Source organism: Varroa jacobsoni, unplaced genomic scaffold, assembly GCF_002532875.2.
Source record: "Varroa jacobsoni isolate VJ856 unplaced genomic scaffold, vjacob_1.0 scaffold_973, whole genome shotgun sequence".
NCBI classification, from domain to species: Eukaryota; Metazoa; Arthropoda; class Arachnida; order Mesostigmata; family Varroidae; genus Varroa; species Varroa jacobsoni.
The window spans coordinates 93,601-111,396 of NW_019213875.1; the positions used below are offsets into that span (position 1 = coordinate 93,601).

Below are 17,796 nucleotides of genomic sequence, written 5' to 3' on the forward strand. Positions count from 1 at the left end.
AGTACACCATTATATAAGCTTGCAAGTTATACTCGCTACTTACTGACCTATAGCTACGTCTACTTCGCTCAGTAAAATTTTGTTAAATGTCCTTCATCAAATCGAAGACTATTTCTCAGTTAAATGTAATATCCAGTAAACGGTGCAAGATGTGAAACCACCTAACATTTACCACTGCCACAAAATCTATTGACGCACCTAAATTGGCGATAGATTAAGGAGATCACTCCTCGGAAATGATTCTACCTGACTTACATTAATATGACGCTCTGAAAAAAGCAGAAAGTGATTTTTTCTTATAACTAATAGCGGACCTTTAGCTCTTACCCTCTGTATATTGAATCATCCTGAACATGAATCGTGAGTTACTTTTACGGAAATAATTCACAAACAGGCCTACAGCATAACTGGGCCATTTTCAGTTCCTCGTTGAGACCCGCGAAGAGCAAGTAGTATTTATTTACCAAAGCTCAAATCTAAGCAGCCACATATTCATAGTTAGTATGACAAGTTACTCAAAGGAATACGCATTAGCAACCCTGACCACGGTGCCCCTTGATGGTAGTGCTTGCAACAACTCTCTAGTTTTATATTAGCATAAGTTTATCAAATTGAATCAACGCGGATAAATAACATTTTGAGTTACACCAGGCGGTCTGCTTGACTTGTAACAAGGTTGCTTATCTTTTTGTCTCCCTCAAATTGAATTTGTCGATAGTAAGATACGTCTGCATTTATCGCTGAGCCATATCCATCAGATATCATCAACATGGCAAATGATGATCTTCAGAGACTTAAGAAGCGCTGAATGATAATTGTCGACCGATAAATACCTCCGTATGCATATTTATATATATTCGTGAATTGAATAACGACTTGGTCATTGATGGCGCTTCGCTATTTACTACTAGGTTACCATCCGCAGAGTTTCTTTTCAGTGGCTTCTTAGTCACGTTATATATATGTATATATAACTTCCTGAGTTTTCATGAAGTGATCTGTCTTATTGACATGCATTCAAGAGAAAAAGAAATGCCCTAAATCGTAAGTGTTTATTACTTTTAATGCTTTTGGTGTCTTTATTCATATAGAGACACATATGGCCGCATAGGATTCTCCATTTGACCGGTTCATCCTTTCGATCTTTCACCATATCCACTATACATCAATATATGCAAACTATAAGGAACAATAAGATTTTCAAGAGTCGAGAAGCTGCGGCTTAAGTCCTAGCCGATCAATGACATCTTGGCACATGCAGAAAACTGGATTGAGCTTGCGCAACCGATTTTCTCCTAGTAAAGCCAGGCCAGCAAGGCCGAAAAGCGTATGGAACGGGTCGACCTCATCGCCGGGCCTGTCTGCGAATCCGCCGTCCTGTTCGTCCTATATACAAAAAGCAATTTAGGATCAATTCAGCTGGGTAGTTATATTGCGTTCATCTAAGGCTGGGCGCGAATCTCGAAAATGTCATTGAGTATGAAAGAAGTCAACTTCAATCAAAATCAATTGATCAAAATTCGAGAAGTACTCCAGTTAGTACTGTAGGAGATGGTCAGATACCCGGCGATGATCAGTAGCTGTAGACGTACCTGTGTTGCTAGGATAAATTGTACCAGATTTTCCTTGTCGATCCAATGCAAACGCCTTAGCATCGCTAAACTTGCTAGAACCCACCAGGAATAACAAACGTCTGGCAGCTTTTCAGGACGACCTGACAAAAAAAGCACACTAATATTATATTAAATATTGCCATGATAAAGATTACTTCGTATTTGTTTCGTGAAATAGAGATTCAGGAAATCAATTACCGAGAGGAGACGTATCTCGCTAGACAAATTGCTCCCAAAAGCGTCAAAAAGACCATGTGTATCGTACAATTAAGCGGACAGCTAGCGATTATTTTAAACTATTATTATTTTGGATTTTTAAAGGGCTTTTTTAAAGATAGCTTTGGAGATATCTCAAAAACCGCTTACCATTTAGGCCTCCGCTCGGTAGTTGCCTTTCAGCAAGCCACCACGCGAGCTGGTCCGCATGTGGACCAACGTGCCTTGACAGTTGTCCTATCACAGATAACGTTCCCAGGCAACAGTAGATTTGACCGGCGTGGGTCTCTGAATGTGGCCTACAACCAAAACCTCCGTCGAAGTTCATACACGCCATGACGTGGTTCGCAACGGAGCAGGTGTCGATAGAATCTAACCGTTTCTACACGAATAGATAACGAAGACGTGTACGTAGCTCGATTATCTCCGTGAGGATACTATTTTCTCTGACCTTATCGTAACGAAACTAAACTTTTTATAAAAGCTTAGTGTGCACTCTGTTAGCAAATCATATTTCTGGTCTCTAGTTTAAACTTGAGAGCAATACAAGAATTATCGTAATACAAATAGGGTGAACATTTTGAGGTAAAAATTTTTTTGTCCTTTAATTAGTAAGCAACAAAGCATCGTGTTGAAGGTGAACTTGTTTAGTGATCTGGTGCAAGTTAGCGGATGGAGTTATAATGTTATTCAATTTGCAGCTTGTCTTCACATTCTCGACGAAGATGTGTTCGAAGAACTTGTGTTCTGGTAGCAAAATTGGGAAGTAATCCTTTCAAGAACATTCAGTCACGTTTTCGAATGCTGTCCGTAATTATATATATTTTTTGCAAGCCTTATTTGCAGAGGTAGAAGGTAATATTAAGGTTACTATTACCATTGTGGTAAATTAAATTTTACAAAATTAGTGCTACTACTGACCAACTTTGGATATGCTTTTAGGTGCCGCTTCGCTAGTCCTTCAGGCTTCAAGACAAGAATTCTCAATCTTTCATGTCCAGAGCCTTGCCCTAAAAAGTAAGTCGTATGATATTAAATTGCAATTTCCGTCGCAGAATCAATTTTTGCAACATAACAACTTACAAGTAAAGCAAGTGTGGCGACGGCACAGAACGAGAATCGAGTATCCGTTTCACCCCATTTGTCCCCAAAGAAGGATCCGTCTTTCTGATGCAAAGAAACCACGTAGTCAACAGTTGCATCCACGTTGATCTCAGATAAGGCGTCTAACGTCACAAGAATCTGTACTGCTGATAGTGTATACAATATGTGGGGATCATGCCGGGGCGCTGCTGAGAACCCTACAATGATAGTTAAGTACAGGTTATAACTGATATTAGATAGACAGTTCATTTGCACTACGGTCATTCATCAAGTTGTATATCACAAATCTTACAAACCATTAAAACAGGGTAGAACATCGAGCATCACAATTTTGCGCAGGTGCAAACTTATTAGCCACTTAGTAAATGTTATCTGAAATTAAAGAAACAAAGCTTAGATTAGGAGCTGACTTTAGGTATACGCAAATGTTCTTGCCTCCACAAGAATGCTGACAGCCTTTGACAAAGGAAATAAGGTCGTTCCGATCGAACTCCGCCAGAGCACCCATCAAATCAACGGCAGTCATCGACCAATAGATGCCACTCATGCGAAGGTGTTCCGTAATTGCGTACTCCTGTGCATTCAGACAAATCGACATAAACATCATACGTATCTACGTTGAAAAAACTATGACTTTAAATTGTAGTGTGGATAATCAACGACAGAAGCTGAACTAAGCAAACTGATCCGAACTGCGTTCAACCAGACCAGTGTTAGAAGTCTTAACAACACTATAAAGCTAAATTTTTTTGTAGAAACATCGATTTTAATGTTGTATTATTAACACATTGCTACTTTCGAGAGCAATCAGTGGATGGAGCTGGTTACAACCACGTTAGAACGTAACATGGAAACTAACACTCACGTATGAATCCTTCTTATTGGCGAATTCGATGATATATTTAGTATGTTTCTCTATGAGGAGTTCACGAGGCGCGTCCTTCGGAAGCGCGATATCTTTGATGGGGCACGCCTGAAAAGTAAGAAACAGAGCCGCCTTAGATGTAACAGATGTTAGCCAGACTTAGATGTAACCAACCCTATCTATTGTAGATAAGATATCTCAACGTACTTATGGTGGCTTTTAGGGCTCAGATTAGCGTATGAGAAGCTTTCCTGAAAACATTAAGCTTTAGCTTATATCACGACCATTTATCTTTACAATTTATATATATATATATATATGTTTTTCTCATTTTATAACATTTTTTTAAACCGTGTGCCAAAAACGTGCACGAAACGGTTTAATTCTGACAAACAGATAAATATATTCAAACAAATAATTAAGTAGCCATTTGTTCCAGCTGAACACGATACTGATGTTGGAACGTGCCACTATTTCCACATGAGCAGAGCTGTTAAGAACCAGGCTTACGCAACTTGGTTTGCAAACTAATCGCAAAAATACTCATAATAACCGTAATCAAGCTTAACTATATTGGGATAAAGAAATCTGTAGCAATAGTCATATAGTTTTAATTGTGCGTATATATAGAGCTGCGAACTAGCATGTGGTGTAAACGAAAGGCCTTATGCGGGAAACATCTGTTTAAATATAGCGCAATATTTCATATGCTTCGTCCGAAATCTCAAATACTTCTGCTGGGCGGTCTCCGTGTTTATTGTTTACATTGAATTTTCCTTTGTCCCGTCAGCTGTCCATAGGCTAGAGTCTATATACGATTCTGATACCATCTATTCATCTACCCATTCTTAGCCATGTTTCCTTACATAGATATATCCAATATAGCGTTACATAACAGCTTCAACGCTCTGCGCCAGATCGCCTTATCAGTTGTCCATATGGTTATCTATAGAAAAAAACTGATTATTTTGCACAAGGTGGCATAACCGACAAACGGGAAATCGTTTGTCATCGGTCAGTTACCATTTGTTAGTCAGCAGGTATCATTCGAACGAAAATTTTGCTCGGCCTAGCTACGCGCTATAAACTAATGGTGCTCTACTCGAATGGAAGTAAACTCACCATATCGAAACTTTTTTTTTTTTTTTTATCACGCCAACTTTTTTTCCTTACGACTGGCGTTTAGGCGTTGCTATAATGTACTCGCGGAAAATTTGTCGGACGGACCGACAGATACGCACAATGCACACTCATAGACTATTTCGTAGAAGAAGTGAGTGCTACTGTAGAGTAATGATGGAGGTACAGGAGCCAAACAGAAGCCCACACTATTTGCGAGAGTTCCTTTTCCGTAAGTTTTACCGACTGCCCGCACTAACAGTATCACATAGGGAGACACTTGTGGGGTAGAAACAGAGAGGATAAATGTTTATTTACATCAATATAGGTTTTGTCGCGCAGACGACACCAGTGTTTGCGTACATAGGCACCGTGACATTTTGAATCTGCTTGAATCAAAACAAACGAAGGCAGTAGAGGAAGACGTTGGTCAATGAGGAGTATCTATGACGAATCTCTTTCAGACTTTCATTTATTCACATACTGGCTAAGTCAGTGATTATTTTATTTTAACGGGTGAAAATTAAATGGTAACGCTCAAAATACAAAAGGCTTAGTCAGCTGTTACGTGAAATTATTCGGAACACTGACTTCTAGTAGGTATCTGCTGCGTTCACCAATATTCTTCAATCAGTTCTTCATCGTTCACCAATATCAACCCATTTTCAGTCTAACTAACGCGACGTAATGGACAAACATTGTATTATGTAGCAGGGCACCCCAAAACTAGCAGAACTCTTCATCTTTCGGGATTATTGTGCTGATAGCTTTTATAGTAAAGTAATGACCTTTATAGTAAAGCTGTACGTAACATAGTTTTTGGATTATCATGTTTTCTATGAAATTTCGTCCGTATTCAGTCATAGTTGGAGTTTCAGATTGCTTCTAACTTCAGCTGAAAATCGTTAAGTACAGTTACACATTTTACGAAACCTGCTTTGTTGTCCTTAGGCCCCTAAATCGCCGAAATCCACTCCACCATACGCAGGTAAATGAATTGCGTAACAATCGTAAGTCCAAAAAAACGCCATTAAACTCAATTGCTTTGGTGATGTCGTATTGCTAACAGCACATCGCCCGCAATGAAGCAGCCTTAAGCGGCTCGCGATGCTTCCATACATTTGACCATATCATCTTGATTAACGTTGAGCCTCGGCTAACAACCATAGCTTCAGTAAGTAAGTATTTCTACTAGTTGGCTGTGAGTGTTGTTCATACCCAGTGTGAGACAGCAGTCGTAAGAACATTGTGCTAGTTTGTCTGTGTGTCTCTGTAGCAACCTATAATGGCAAATTCCGATTGACAACATCTCAGTGTGAAGTGGTGTTCTTTCTGTTACCCTCTACGGGTTCTGATCGTTCTCATTTTTTGAGATACCGTGAATGAATTGTACGTGAGAGACACTGCTTGTTGCGTTTACACGTAGAGTCGTATAGTATCAATCACTCAGTTGCGTGTGGTCTTCAAGTTCAGGCGACAACAAGAAAAAGTATCCTGCACATATGCTGTGTACAAAAGGCTTACCTAGAATGCCCTGCCAGTGCAAACGTCTTCTGAACTGAACAGTGGCGTCATTTTTATTGGTTTGATTTTGCCGTTCCTCAGAGATTCCGTAGAGGTGTCGTAAAGACGCAATGCATTAGTTAAGTAGTTTAAACGTACCTACAGTTTGATTTCTGTACATGTAGACGTCGTTGACTTCGAACAGTCGGGGTACGTCTGCGAAATGTTAGGCGCTATACGGAGCTAGAATTGCAGAAATCGTTGAACATGTTTTCTGTTGCGCATCTGTTATCGCCACAAACGCTTATGGCGTTAGAGCTCTTGGTGATATAGGCACTCGTTTAACTGACTGACAATACGCCAGCATTAATAGAAAACAAACAATTTGCGAAAAAAGAAGTTATTACTATAGAAACTAATAATTGAAACTACAAATGAGAAACTAATAATAGTTTCTCGGAGGACTTTTTGCTGACTGGAACTACCGGAAGGTTTAACACAGACTACTTATCCAGTAGTAATCTTGACAGCCATAGGCTACGGATTCTGCTGATAGTCATATGCTGAATTGCTGATTAATAATCCCAGTATCCCCATACCCTATCGTAAATAACCGAAAATTTTGAATCGTCATTGAATGTATGTTCTATTTATGTTGTTTAGTATGCATTCTGTTTATGTTTATTATTTCACAATCTGCATCCTTATATGTATCGGTATACTTGTATGTACACAAAACGACCATATAATAAAATTAGCCGTACACACAACAATCGCGTTCGATAGAATCCAATAATCGCTCGAGTCTATCAACTTTTTTACGGCAACTATAGTTGCTTGTGGTTATAATACTAATTATATTGACAAACGTGTAGTCACGACACCGCATTGATATGAACACGCAGCCATCTGGCATTTGAACTTTTTTATATTTGCCAACGAGGTTCTCACGCCGTCTTGAACCTCTCGGCCTCCCATGAGTACCCCTAGTTCAAATAATGGTAGTTATTATTATGATTAAGTAGATAAATCAGGCGAACATATCGTAACAACTATCTATATTTCTGGGTTACTACGTTGCCAATAACAATTGTGCATAATGTTATATTGAAGTATAACGGTTCAGCTGTGTCAAATCCATGATATATAATCAGTAATTTTCCACATGCTTAGCGGGCTATTGAATCAAATGGTTGATTTGGCCTAACCTTGAAAGCTATATATGAACCCGAGAGAAACTGCGTTTCCTGTATGCGTAAGCGTAGTCGTTCGGTACTCATATATTTTAAATACTGAACAAGTGGCACGTACGCAGCGGGGCAAACGAAAAGTATGACTATTTATTGATCTCAAAACTATGGCATGATATTTCAGTCAACTCGGTTGTATTATTTAGTTGGAAAAGACTTGTCGGCAAGAGCAGGTGCTGCGGAAGTTCTTCCATCCCACGATCGTTTTTTATACAATATATATATATATATATATATATATATATATATATATATATACCTATAGATGTATTTCTTTTTTCGTTGTTCGATTTTTCAATCGATTTGGTAGCCTTTGCGTTAATTATAAAATGACTCGTCTTGTTGTTTTTAGTATACTTTTGTTGCAAAGGGCCGGTTGTATGGCCTGGTAGATGATAATCTAACGTAGTAATGAACGGGATGAAGTAAGAATTCGAGGGACCTACTCCATAATATAACCGTGCGTCTACAGCGTAAAATTTTTTGAAATTCTGTTTGTTGAGGTTCTAAATAAGGTTCTGTGCAATTTTAATACTAAATACACTTTTATCGTGGTTTGCGAACAGTATATACTACTGGCTTCTTTCAGTACAGCGCCCACGCCACAGTACGAATTATTTTTTTCTCTCTATTGCATATTCATCTAGTAATACGTAGGCAATATATATTACACAAAAACGCCCATCTACGCCCCATAGCCTAGCGCATAAATGTGTAATAGATTGTACGTATCAGAAGCTAGTTTCCGATTGAATTTCGACTAACTGTTTGAAGCTGTCAACCATTTACTGGCTGATTTTCAGCAAAGGACCAGAGGTGATGTCGTGTAAGGGGGGCATTGATCTTCGTTGAGGATGCGACCATTCAGTTGGATTAAATTTGAAGCCCGGTGGTTGTGTGACGCCTTACGGCTAAGGGCGCAAACGACGTCTACTTGTTTACGGCCCCCTACCTGCGCTGATCAAGCTTACTTCATTAGAGGTTATTTACTAAAGCTATTATCACGGTACGTTTAAGGGAGTTTTGTCATATTTAAAAAAAAATCTATTAAAAATAAATGAACTCACAAAGTGAGTTTTTACTTATTTTTTTTTACTTAATATAATTTCATGTGTAATAACACCTAACAAAAAGATATAGTTTTAATTTTACGTAAATTCAATCTATAGAAGGTTTTCAAACATATACCGAAGATTATTTCACATGTCTCCACTTTGATTAAATAAGAATGAGTTGAACGACGATACGGAAGATCATTAAAGAAAGGAGCACCACGCGGTACATTATTGCTAACTCAACATTACTAGGGGGAGGCAAGTTATAGCTCAAATATTTAATAATTAAGACACTTGTTGTAATGTATAGGGTAATTGAAAAGTAATGTTAAGTAACGTATAAAGCGAAATACAGTCAAGTGGTACTTTGAACATATCAGCAAAACGTTTCTTATTTTTATCACTAGGAATCACATACATTTGTCTCATAGTGCTATAGGTCTGCACGAGATTTGGCTTTTGTGTCCGCAGACAGCCGCCTTTAAATAGCAAAACATGTCTCGTTTGAACATAAACATGCCACTTCAAAAAAGCACCGTGTTTTTTCTCATTTTACAATACCGTTGTAACGATTAAACATACAGCCGTCTAGATATCCTTGGCGTGATATATGTTTAATCGCCGATGTCTTGTTCGGCTACACGTGGCGTGTACAATATTAAATTGCCTTATTTTCATTTTACTACATTGATTGTAAGCTTCCGACCACTCCGAAAGCTTCGTACCACTCGAGTAGGTAGTAGAAGAGTGGTCTGTCTGCTAATGAAGCATGAATATCGAGCAGAAATTATGGCTACCATGCACAGGCAAGTTTGCCTTGTCAGTAGAATGTACGACATTACCTTTATAAATAATATCAATTCAGGACATTGCAACCGGTTATGTTGCCTTCATAAATGCCTTTGTCGCCCTGTGAACCTTGGACTATTAAACCCAGCCTGGAAGATATTATTACGAATAGCCTTTTCTCGTTGTTTTAAATAAATTAAAAGTAATTTTCTATTCATTTTTCAATTTTCATCCGTGTTATTGACTCGTGTGCTACTCCAAATGTCTGTGCGATATGTCATACTATCTTGTCTAGCCACAGAAAAACTAATTTTAAGCGTTGCAAATTCACAAATAGTTACTAAGCTAAAAGTATGAGGTTACTACATCGTTGGTGTCTAGAGTCAGTATTTATAATCGACGCCCCTAGTTTGGAGCAAAATAACGAGGTTAGGTGGAAATTTTGAAAATTTGACGATTTAATGATTGGCATCCTTTTTTTGATTGCCTCCCACCCCCTGTTGCTACCTTGTTAAACTAAAATAGATTTGTGTTTGTTGCTTACAGTTGGAATTTTGGGAGTGGCGAGACTTCGAACACCCGGCGCAGTTTCATCGCAAATGTGGGGAAGGTCCGAGGGGGAAGGGAAGGACCTAAAGGTCCTAGCGGCGGTGGCAGCGGGGGATCTGGCAGCGTCTTGCACGGTGCCGGAACGAGTGGTGAAACTTCTGCAACAGACGCAAAGGTTCTTAACGAGTCAATCGTAGCTCATATTGCACGTCGTTACGGATATCGCGACACTACGGTATGTAGACATTAACAAGGAACGAATTGACCTTTTACGAAGTTTACTTTTTGCTGGAGTGTGATATCATGGCGATATTGATTCGGAATCGAAACGGGGCCTTTTAAGATGAGGCAGGCTTGCGACATATAGCAAACAACGTATATTGTTAGCAAAATTCAACGGCATTTATATTTTTTGCTCTACTGTTTTGTAAGGAAAATTTATTGACTCACGTGATGCTTACAGTATAATTTTTCAGACATGCCACCGAATCTAGGATTTGTATGTTGAATGTTTTATTTGTCTTTGTGGAATTTGCTAGGCGGCAACCTTGAGCCGGCAATCTGTGCAACGAGTGTTAGCTCTGCGTCAGTGCGTGCCGTTACTTGGATTCGCTGGTGTTTGTCTAGTAGATAAGCCGACCGTGATAACGCCCGATGAAGAACTCGAGGGAGTCTGTGTTGAGATTAGGGTACGTGCCCGATCTCGGTCTGAATACTCAGTACAACATATATCACTGAAATAGGTATACACGTAAATATATTTTACTGACGGCAAACAAGAACGCATACAATTATAACATGGTGGCAATATGGCGATGGTACACCTATCAGAGTACTACGTATCATGTAACTTTTTTTTCCTAAATAATAATAACTGAATAATCAAATAATCGGCGAATCCTTGCTGGATTTATTCTTTACAGAGAATTTTCGACAAGATCAATTTTGACATCTTCAACCGCCAAATTTTGCCGGTCCCAGCAGATAGACCAGTAAGTCCGCCACATTTGCTATCAGTAAAGGCTGTGGTCAAACGTACGGATGACCTTAACACTTGTGTATTTTTTTGTGTAATTTTGTGTATCCATTTTGCACGTTTCATACCTCAAAGTAATCATATTAATAAAAAAGTAAATCATATTTAGAGACACTTTTCGAAGAAAAAAAAGCTTCCCGAAGATTGGGGTGGAAAACAACATTTTCGACGTTTCGTATTCGTGTTATAACCGAAACAATCTGCGATAGGTTTGGAATGTACAACGAAACTTTTGCAGCTGCAACCGACTTCGGACTTTCGGGACTGTCTTGAGGCACTGCTACCCCATTTCAGCTGTATAGCCGTCACCGTACGCGCAACAGTTTTTGCTTCCAAATCATTCTAGCCCTGGAAAGAAGTTTGTCGCAAATAAATTTCATTGACATACTTTTTTTTTTTTAATTGATTTTTGAGTTCAACGCAAATTTTGTAATCCAAGCATGACGATGATAACAGCCTCGCAGAGCTTCCTTGCAATATGTAATACTTCGACAGCAAAAAATTCAAAAGAGAGCAGTGAACGAAAACAACCATCACCTTCTTACCTTAATGCATTTCCCGCTGTAATGACTACAGCCATATACCATATTTTGTGTATTTTCAGGTAAATCTCTCAAATTTCAAGCTGGGTAGTCCAATTGCGAAAGGATGTAATGCTGTTGTTTATTCTGCAAAATTACGAGAGGAGCAAGAATCGGACGAGAGGTCATCAGCTTCTAGCGACTTTCAACGCATTCCTACCATTGAGGAAGTAAGTTAATCAGATTATTCCATAGTCAGTTTTAATGAAAGGCAGGTTTTATCACTGTGTTGGGGCTATATGTAACGGTAGAGGTTGAAGCAATATTGGAACTTGTAAAAAAAAAACTATAATAATGATCTGTTTTGATTGATGCTAGTTTTGGATATGGGAGTACTTATGGCGCGACGTAACATACCGAAGTCCAGAGCGAATCTCAAAAGGTAGTAATTTCTAACTGTCCTTGACATCGAGGTTTACTACAATTAAACGTTGGTATATCTACAGCGGCACTTTCCGTTTTCTGCTTCATTCTATTCTGTCACTTTCCCATGATGTCAGTTTAAAACATACGTAACTTGCTATAGTGCTATTGTAAATAAAAACAATGCAAGAACCTAGCAATGTAACTAGTCAATGAACCTTAGATAAAAATACTTGATAATTACAGAGAAACGTTACTTCCTTTAATTGTAAACTCGTGAAAACGTGTTTTCTATGTTTAATTCAGGAACAGTTAGACGCCGACGATTCTAAATCCTCACGTTTGTCTTCATCGCCTCCCAGAAAGTACGCAGCAGAGCTGGAGGCTCCAGCCGGAAGTATCAACACTTTCGAACAGGTTAATAACCAGATGATATAAAAACTAGACAGTAAGCTAAATTTACTACCCTGAGAGGGAAAAAAAATACTTCTTTTACTTATTTCTATTCACTTTAGTCACATATCTCGTAAGTAGGTGCTGATCTAAGATAAGAGTGAGATCCTAATAAGATGTTCCAAATAAGGTCTCGCTTCGAAAATTTTTATTTTAACCTAATTGAGGTCGGATTTTAGTCTATATAACAGGGCGTATGTTTCTTGTGTTGATAGTGTACTACCATGATAGATACTACCTACTATGTTAAATTTCCTTTACTTTAGGATGTGCCATCAGGCCCTCTAGGCGTTTACAATCTCGCCATGAAGATGATGTTCAATTATGATGCTGAAAGTAACGCTGCAGCTATCTGGCAGTCGCTTAGCCGCGAATGTGCTCCCCTACAAACGGCGTCTTTCGGACAGCAGAATTCGCTGAATGAGTCACCCCTGGCCAGTCGGGAGGCAAATTTACCACCCCATCCTTGCATTGTCGATGTAAAGGTATGACCATAGTTTTAGTAGCTCAGGAGGGTCATCTATAGTGTTTCGTTCAGAAGCAGGTTTTGCTTCAAACGGAGATGTGACGGGAATTAAGTTAACGATGACGGAATTCGATCCGGAACGGAACGATCAAGTTTTTTTTTTGTTTGTTCTGGAATTAGGCAGCTTTTGTAAATATTCTAAGAAAAGCCTTTGCTTAATGTTTTCTTGCGTTAAAGGCGGCGTTTGTCGACCGTGTTCCTTTGTTACGCGGTGCTACCCAACTATACCCAGTTGCTCTACCGCCTCGTTTACACGAGCACGGTATTGGACGCAACGCTACCATGTTCCTTGTTATGAAAAGGTGAGAACACGAGGCACACCTACTTCCGAGTTCACACAAAATCATTATTATATTATATACTATAATAATTATGGCAACAATGTTATGCAGGACATGTAGGTGCATTCATTATACGTTCGTTTCTAGATTCACTTGTTGATGGGATGTCCTCGTTATTTAACCGATATCCAGGTATCACTGCAGTCTACGGAGCTACTTGCGGAGTGGGACGATTGAAAGATCGAACAGACCAGAGCATGTCCGGCTTTCGCTTTGCGCGCAGCTATTCGAGGGTAGTATACTCCGTATTACATGTTGTACCGTGAGTCATTGACCTAAAAAAAAAAACAGGAATGTATAAATATTATACCAATTTGTTTCGGTCTGATAAACTGAGAAAATTAACAGACACGGCCTCATTTCATTTTGGCGAGAGTTCAAAGCAAAAACCGAGGTGTGACACATTCTAGCATTGACATGTGACTTGTGATGTACAATGGTTCTTTATAGGCAGACGCTCATATCAGTGGGTGAATGCTACTAAGCTAGCAGGACATTACCGTAAACTGAACTTAGAGCTGCATAAACTTAGATGTTTGTTTGCTCGTCTAGTGCGGTTTTTTTATCCAGAATAAGTGAGTACTGATTAGTTGGTTACGGCCGAAATATACTGTCAATGTAGGAGATCAAACCAACCAAAATTAATGAACAGAGTTGAACCGCATTTATTGCACGACAACGCCCAACGTCAAACCGTAAGAATGACATTGGAAAAAATGCACGAGGTACGTTGGAGGCTCTGTGTCGCTCACTGTATCACCTGACATTAGCTTCATAAATTACAATGCTCAAAATCTCGACAGCTTTTTATAATGGAAAAATGTTTTACGCAAGCAATACGTGACTTAACAGGATATCGTGCCCCATACTTTAGCAAAGGAATAAATATAGCCATCGAAGTGATGGAAGGTCACGGCCAATGTTGTACGCTTCGGCTGGAAATAAACTATTTTATGAAAAAGTCTCATATTGGATGATTTCATATTTAACGCTCGTATATATAGTTTGCTTTTACATATTGGTCTTTCCAGTAATGTATTCGTATACAGTATCGTGTGAAAGATATGTAGATAAACAATTTAAGCTTATACCCAATTAACGACGTCATTGTATCTGTATGGTTCCGTTTACAGCGGTTGCACATCTCGTATCTCATGGTATAGTTCATAGGGATATGAAATCAGACAATATTCTTGTGGAGTTGCCAGGAAAAACCGGGAAAACTGCTTATACTGAACCGAGGATTGCGCTTTCCGATTTCGGTTGTTGTCTCATTCCTGCTGACTGTATTTCACCACTCAAACTATCGTTCGTATCCGGGCAGGTTTCAAGGTAAAGCAGTCTCCATAGTTCTCTTCACGACAACGTTGTCTTCTAGAATGGATCTACGTATATTGGGTGGTCGAAACAATGTTAAGCCTTGTAAGGCCAAAAATGAAGCAAATATTTTTTTTATATAATATTAGGAAACTAAATGATGTCTTATTATTCTAGTAGAAACATATTACCGTTGTAGAATTTGTGATTTCCAGTTTCTGGATGAAAACATATGACAAATAATTTTTACGTTAGTTACGTCATTAAGGGAGTTCTGCAGTGAACGAAAGAGGGTAGTTTGGCGGTGCAAGATCGTATGTATGTGGTCTGGCATTGTCACGGTAGACAAACTTCTACACTAGTTCCGGCAAGTTTTCCAAGTAAAAATCTTGTTAGGTGTTTTATTAATTAAAGGAATTAGTCATTTTACCAGGTGGCAGCAACCCATAATGCACAGTTCTTTCTCAATCTCAGCGGACAAAAAAGTATCACTTTTTTTAGCGCGAACCACAAATTATGGAGCACATTTTATCTCCACATCTTTGTCGGATGATCTACTGTTTATCACTCACTGTGATCAACCGCTTTAAAAATTGCTCGATTTCTTTAGGTATGAGTAGGGCTTCGCAGATGAATATACGGCGCCTAAACAAAGCTTACCTTTTGTTTACTTTTTCTCTATACAATTTGTACTTCGGCATATAGATTTCCCAGTGGTTGAACTGTTTGTTTATGCACGTTTAGCTCTTTGGCAATATCATGGCTATTTATGTATCGGCGTTGATCGATTCCGCAACCGGCAGATCATTACGAGGAGCATCTTTCACATCGAATCGATATGGCGAAAGCAATAGAACTACTTTCAGGCTGTTTTTTTACAGTCTGGTAATACAGTTTTGGTAGTAACAAAACTGTACAAAACATAATGAGCCTTATTATTTTTAATTTACTAGTTACGTCTGCTACGGCCAAGACTTTCCTTCAAATGGCACGAAGGCTGGCCATATTATTATTATTTAAAATATGCGACTTGAAAGCTGTTTAAGCTAGATTTAACTCTATATAAGATGGCCAATATTTTTTCGACAAGCCACTATTATAACGTCCACTTAGATGGTGTAGAGCTGTTCGTGTGTGTGCTAGCATTTTGTACTCGGTATATCCTTTTTACATACGTCGCTAATTTCGAGTGTTTCCGTTCGTGGTTTCCTTAGGGGAGGCAATGTAGCACTAATGCCTCCTGAAGTTCAGTTGGCCAAACCTGGCCTGTTAAGCTTCATCGACTACTCGAAAGCCGACCTTTGGAGTGCTGCCACTCTTATCTACGAAGTCTACGGTCAGCGAAATCCGTTCTTCGAGGGTATGCTGCATCCACGAACGTATATGGAGTGTGACCTACCTGTTCTGGATAAAGCGCCCCTCGAACTCCGCGTGCTCGTTACCGCTTGCCTTCAACGCGAACCATCGAGGCGGCCGACCCCGGCAGTCGCTGCCACGGTCCTACAGCTGATGCTTTACGCGCCCACTCGACTTTTGAAAACTACATTGAGTCAGCACCCTTTTCGCGCCCTAAACGTTCGTGATGTTGTCGAGTGGCTATGTGATATGTCGGTGGACTCGTTGTTCGCAGCACGTCGCGAGGAGGATAGGGAGAAACCATGCTCAGCTGACCAGATGTTAAAACGTACGTTTCTCGGAAGAGTTCAACTAAGAACGGTTATTGACGCATTGAAATTCATATACGAAGCTAGGGAGGCGGCAGAAGTAGACGACGACGAGGTGGAAATGGTAGCACACGACATTATTGAGCAGCGGGAGAAAATTTTAGCAGAAGTAGAAAAGAAGTATGCTGCCTAACGAATATGATGCAATGGTAACAAATGTTTAGATAAATACGAAAAATATTTGTTTGGGTTACTGGAGACACGTCAAATAAACACTTCGCTAATCGGTTGTAAACAAATAAAGGCTAAGCACCCATAGTAAGCAGGTAAGCAAGCAAGCAAGCAAGCAGAAACAGTCGAAAGAAACCCAGTGGTGATTTAATACTTGTAGCTTTTCGGTGTACGATGATAGTGAGATGAAAAATGTAGTGGATTCAAACAATGAGCTTCACGCGCAACTGCCCAAAAAAACGAAGATTCGTTGTATTTGTGCTAAGAGCGAATCCAATACGGTGTTGATGACATACAAACCATATTCACACTATGAAATTAGACTAATAATAATAATACTATGGAAAGATGGAAAAGGATTGTGTTTTGTGCCCAATTAGTTTAGCGGTTGCCGTAGCTAGAAGTTTTTCGGCATGCTGCGTAAATTTTATTTAGTGTTCACTGGAGCGTGCTAACGGGCTTTTGACCTTCATCGACGACATTTATAGAAAATAGGGGTATCATTTGGAAACGTACATTTTTCATTCCTACGTTGTACAACACCTTCGTCTTAACTACATTCTTATTATTATTATCCGGGCGTTACCTACATTAGTAGTCGTCGTCATGCGAGAAAGCGAATGAAAGTGTACGTAAATAAATATAGGAAAATCTGATTAGAGGCGGACCATACTGGCCGAGCCAAATTCAGCGCAGGTCTCGGTTTGTAAAGGTTGAAAGCAAAAAAGATTGGCAGGCAGAGCGACTAAATATGGGCATCGATATCGTACCACTGACGAATCGTTGTCTTTGCCATTTTGTTTTGTAATCAGATCGATAATTTCCTATTTTCCTCTTACCGCCGTGTCTTCCGGATTCCTGGGAAAAAAATCGATGAGTTTTGCATTTTAATATTTAGTAGGGTCTGCGTAGGGCCTCTTGCTAACAAAACGGGGTCTAGTAATTTAATTAACTAATTAATAGTAGTGAGATAAGAACATATGTCATTATCTTAACAGATACTTTTATTCAAGCCATCTTGAACTTTTTTTTTTCATTGTATATAACTACTTGCAGCAATAGCAGCTTAATAACAATAAAAAGAAAGAAAATCTTATAATATACAAAATAATAAGAAATAAACTTACCAATTGCTTAACCGGTTCACATGACCGTGTAGTGACCACATTTACGTATCTACCCGCGTTATTTTCTTATATATAAGAAAGTTCACTATTTGGT

General features: G+C 39.1%; 2 protein-coding genes across 4 annotated transcripts; one reads left to right on the forward strand and one right to left on the reverse strand.

The window, feature by feature from the left end:
* Positions 1-1,045: 1,045 nt before the first annotated feature.
* RabGGTb (geranylgeranyl transferase type-2 subunit beta) lies at positions 1,046-5,229 on the reverse strand. Its single transcript, XM_022842126.2, has 7 exons — positions 4,921-5,229; positions 3,799-3,906; positions 3,369-3,507; positions 2,913-3,130; positions 1,980-2,211; positions 1,593-1,714; positions 1,046-1,386 (listed from the first exon to the last, which is right to left on the reverse strand). Exons 1-7 carry the CDS (start codon positions 4,921-4,923, stop codon positions 1,201-1,203), a joined length of 1,008 nt encoding a protein of 335 aa, XP_022697861.1. The 5' UTR covers positions 4,924-5,229; the 3' UTR covers positions 1,046-1,200.
* A 762-nt stretch (positions 5,230-5,991) lies between these two features.
* On the forward strand, positions 5,992-17,750 carry Pink1 (PTEN-induced putative kinase 1). 3 transcript variants are annotated; one of them, XM_022842122.1, is made up of 12 exons: positions 5,992-6,095; positions 8,474-8,676; positions 10,061-10,298; positions 10,603-10,752; positions 10,987-11,055; positions 11,704-11,850; positions 12,350-12,460; positions 12,763-12,981; positions 13,200-13,324; positions 13,496-13,596; positions 14,497-14,695; positions 15,895-17,750. In XM_022842122.1, the coding sequence occupies exons 2-12, from the start codon at positions 8,525-8,527 to the stop codon at positions 16,535-16,537; spliced, it is 2,154 nt and encodes a 717-aa protein (XP_022697857.1). In that variant the 5' UTR covers positions 5,992-6,095; positions 8,474-8,524; the 3' UTR covers positions 16,538-17,750. The 3 variants fall into 3 exon arrangements, with proteins under 3 accessions (XP_022697857.1, XP_022697859.1, XP_022697858.1); XM_022842124.2 differs by having other exon boundaries at positions 5,993-6,091; XM_022842123.2 differs by lacking the exon at positions 5,992-6,095 and adding an exon at positions 6,123-6,306.
* Positions 17,751-17,796: the final 46 nt, after the last annotated feature.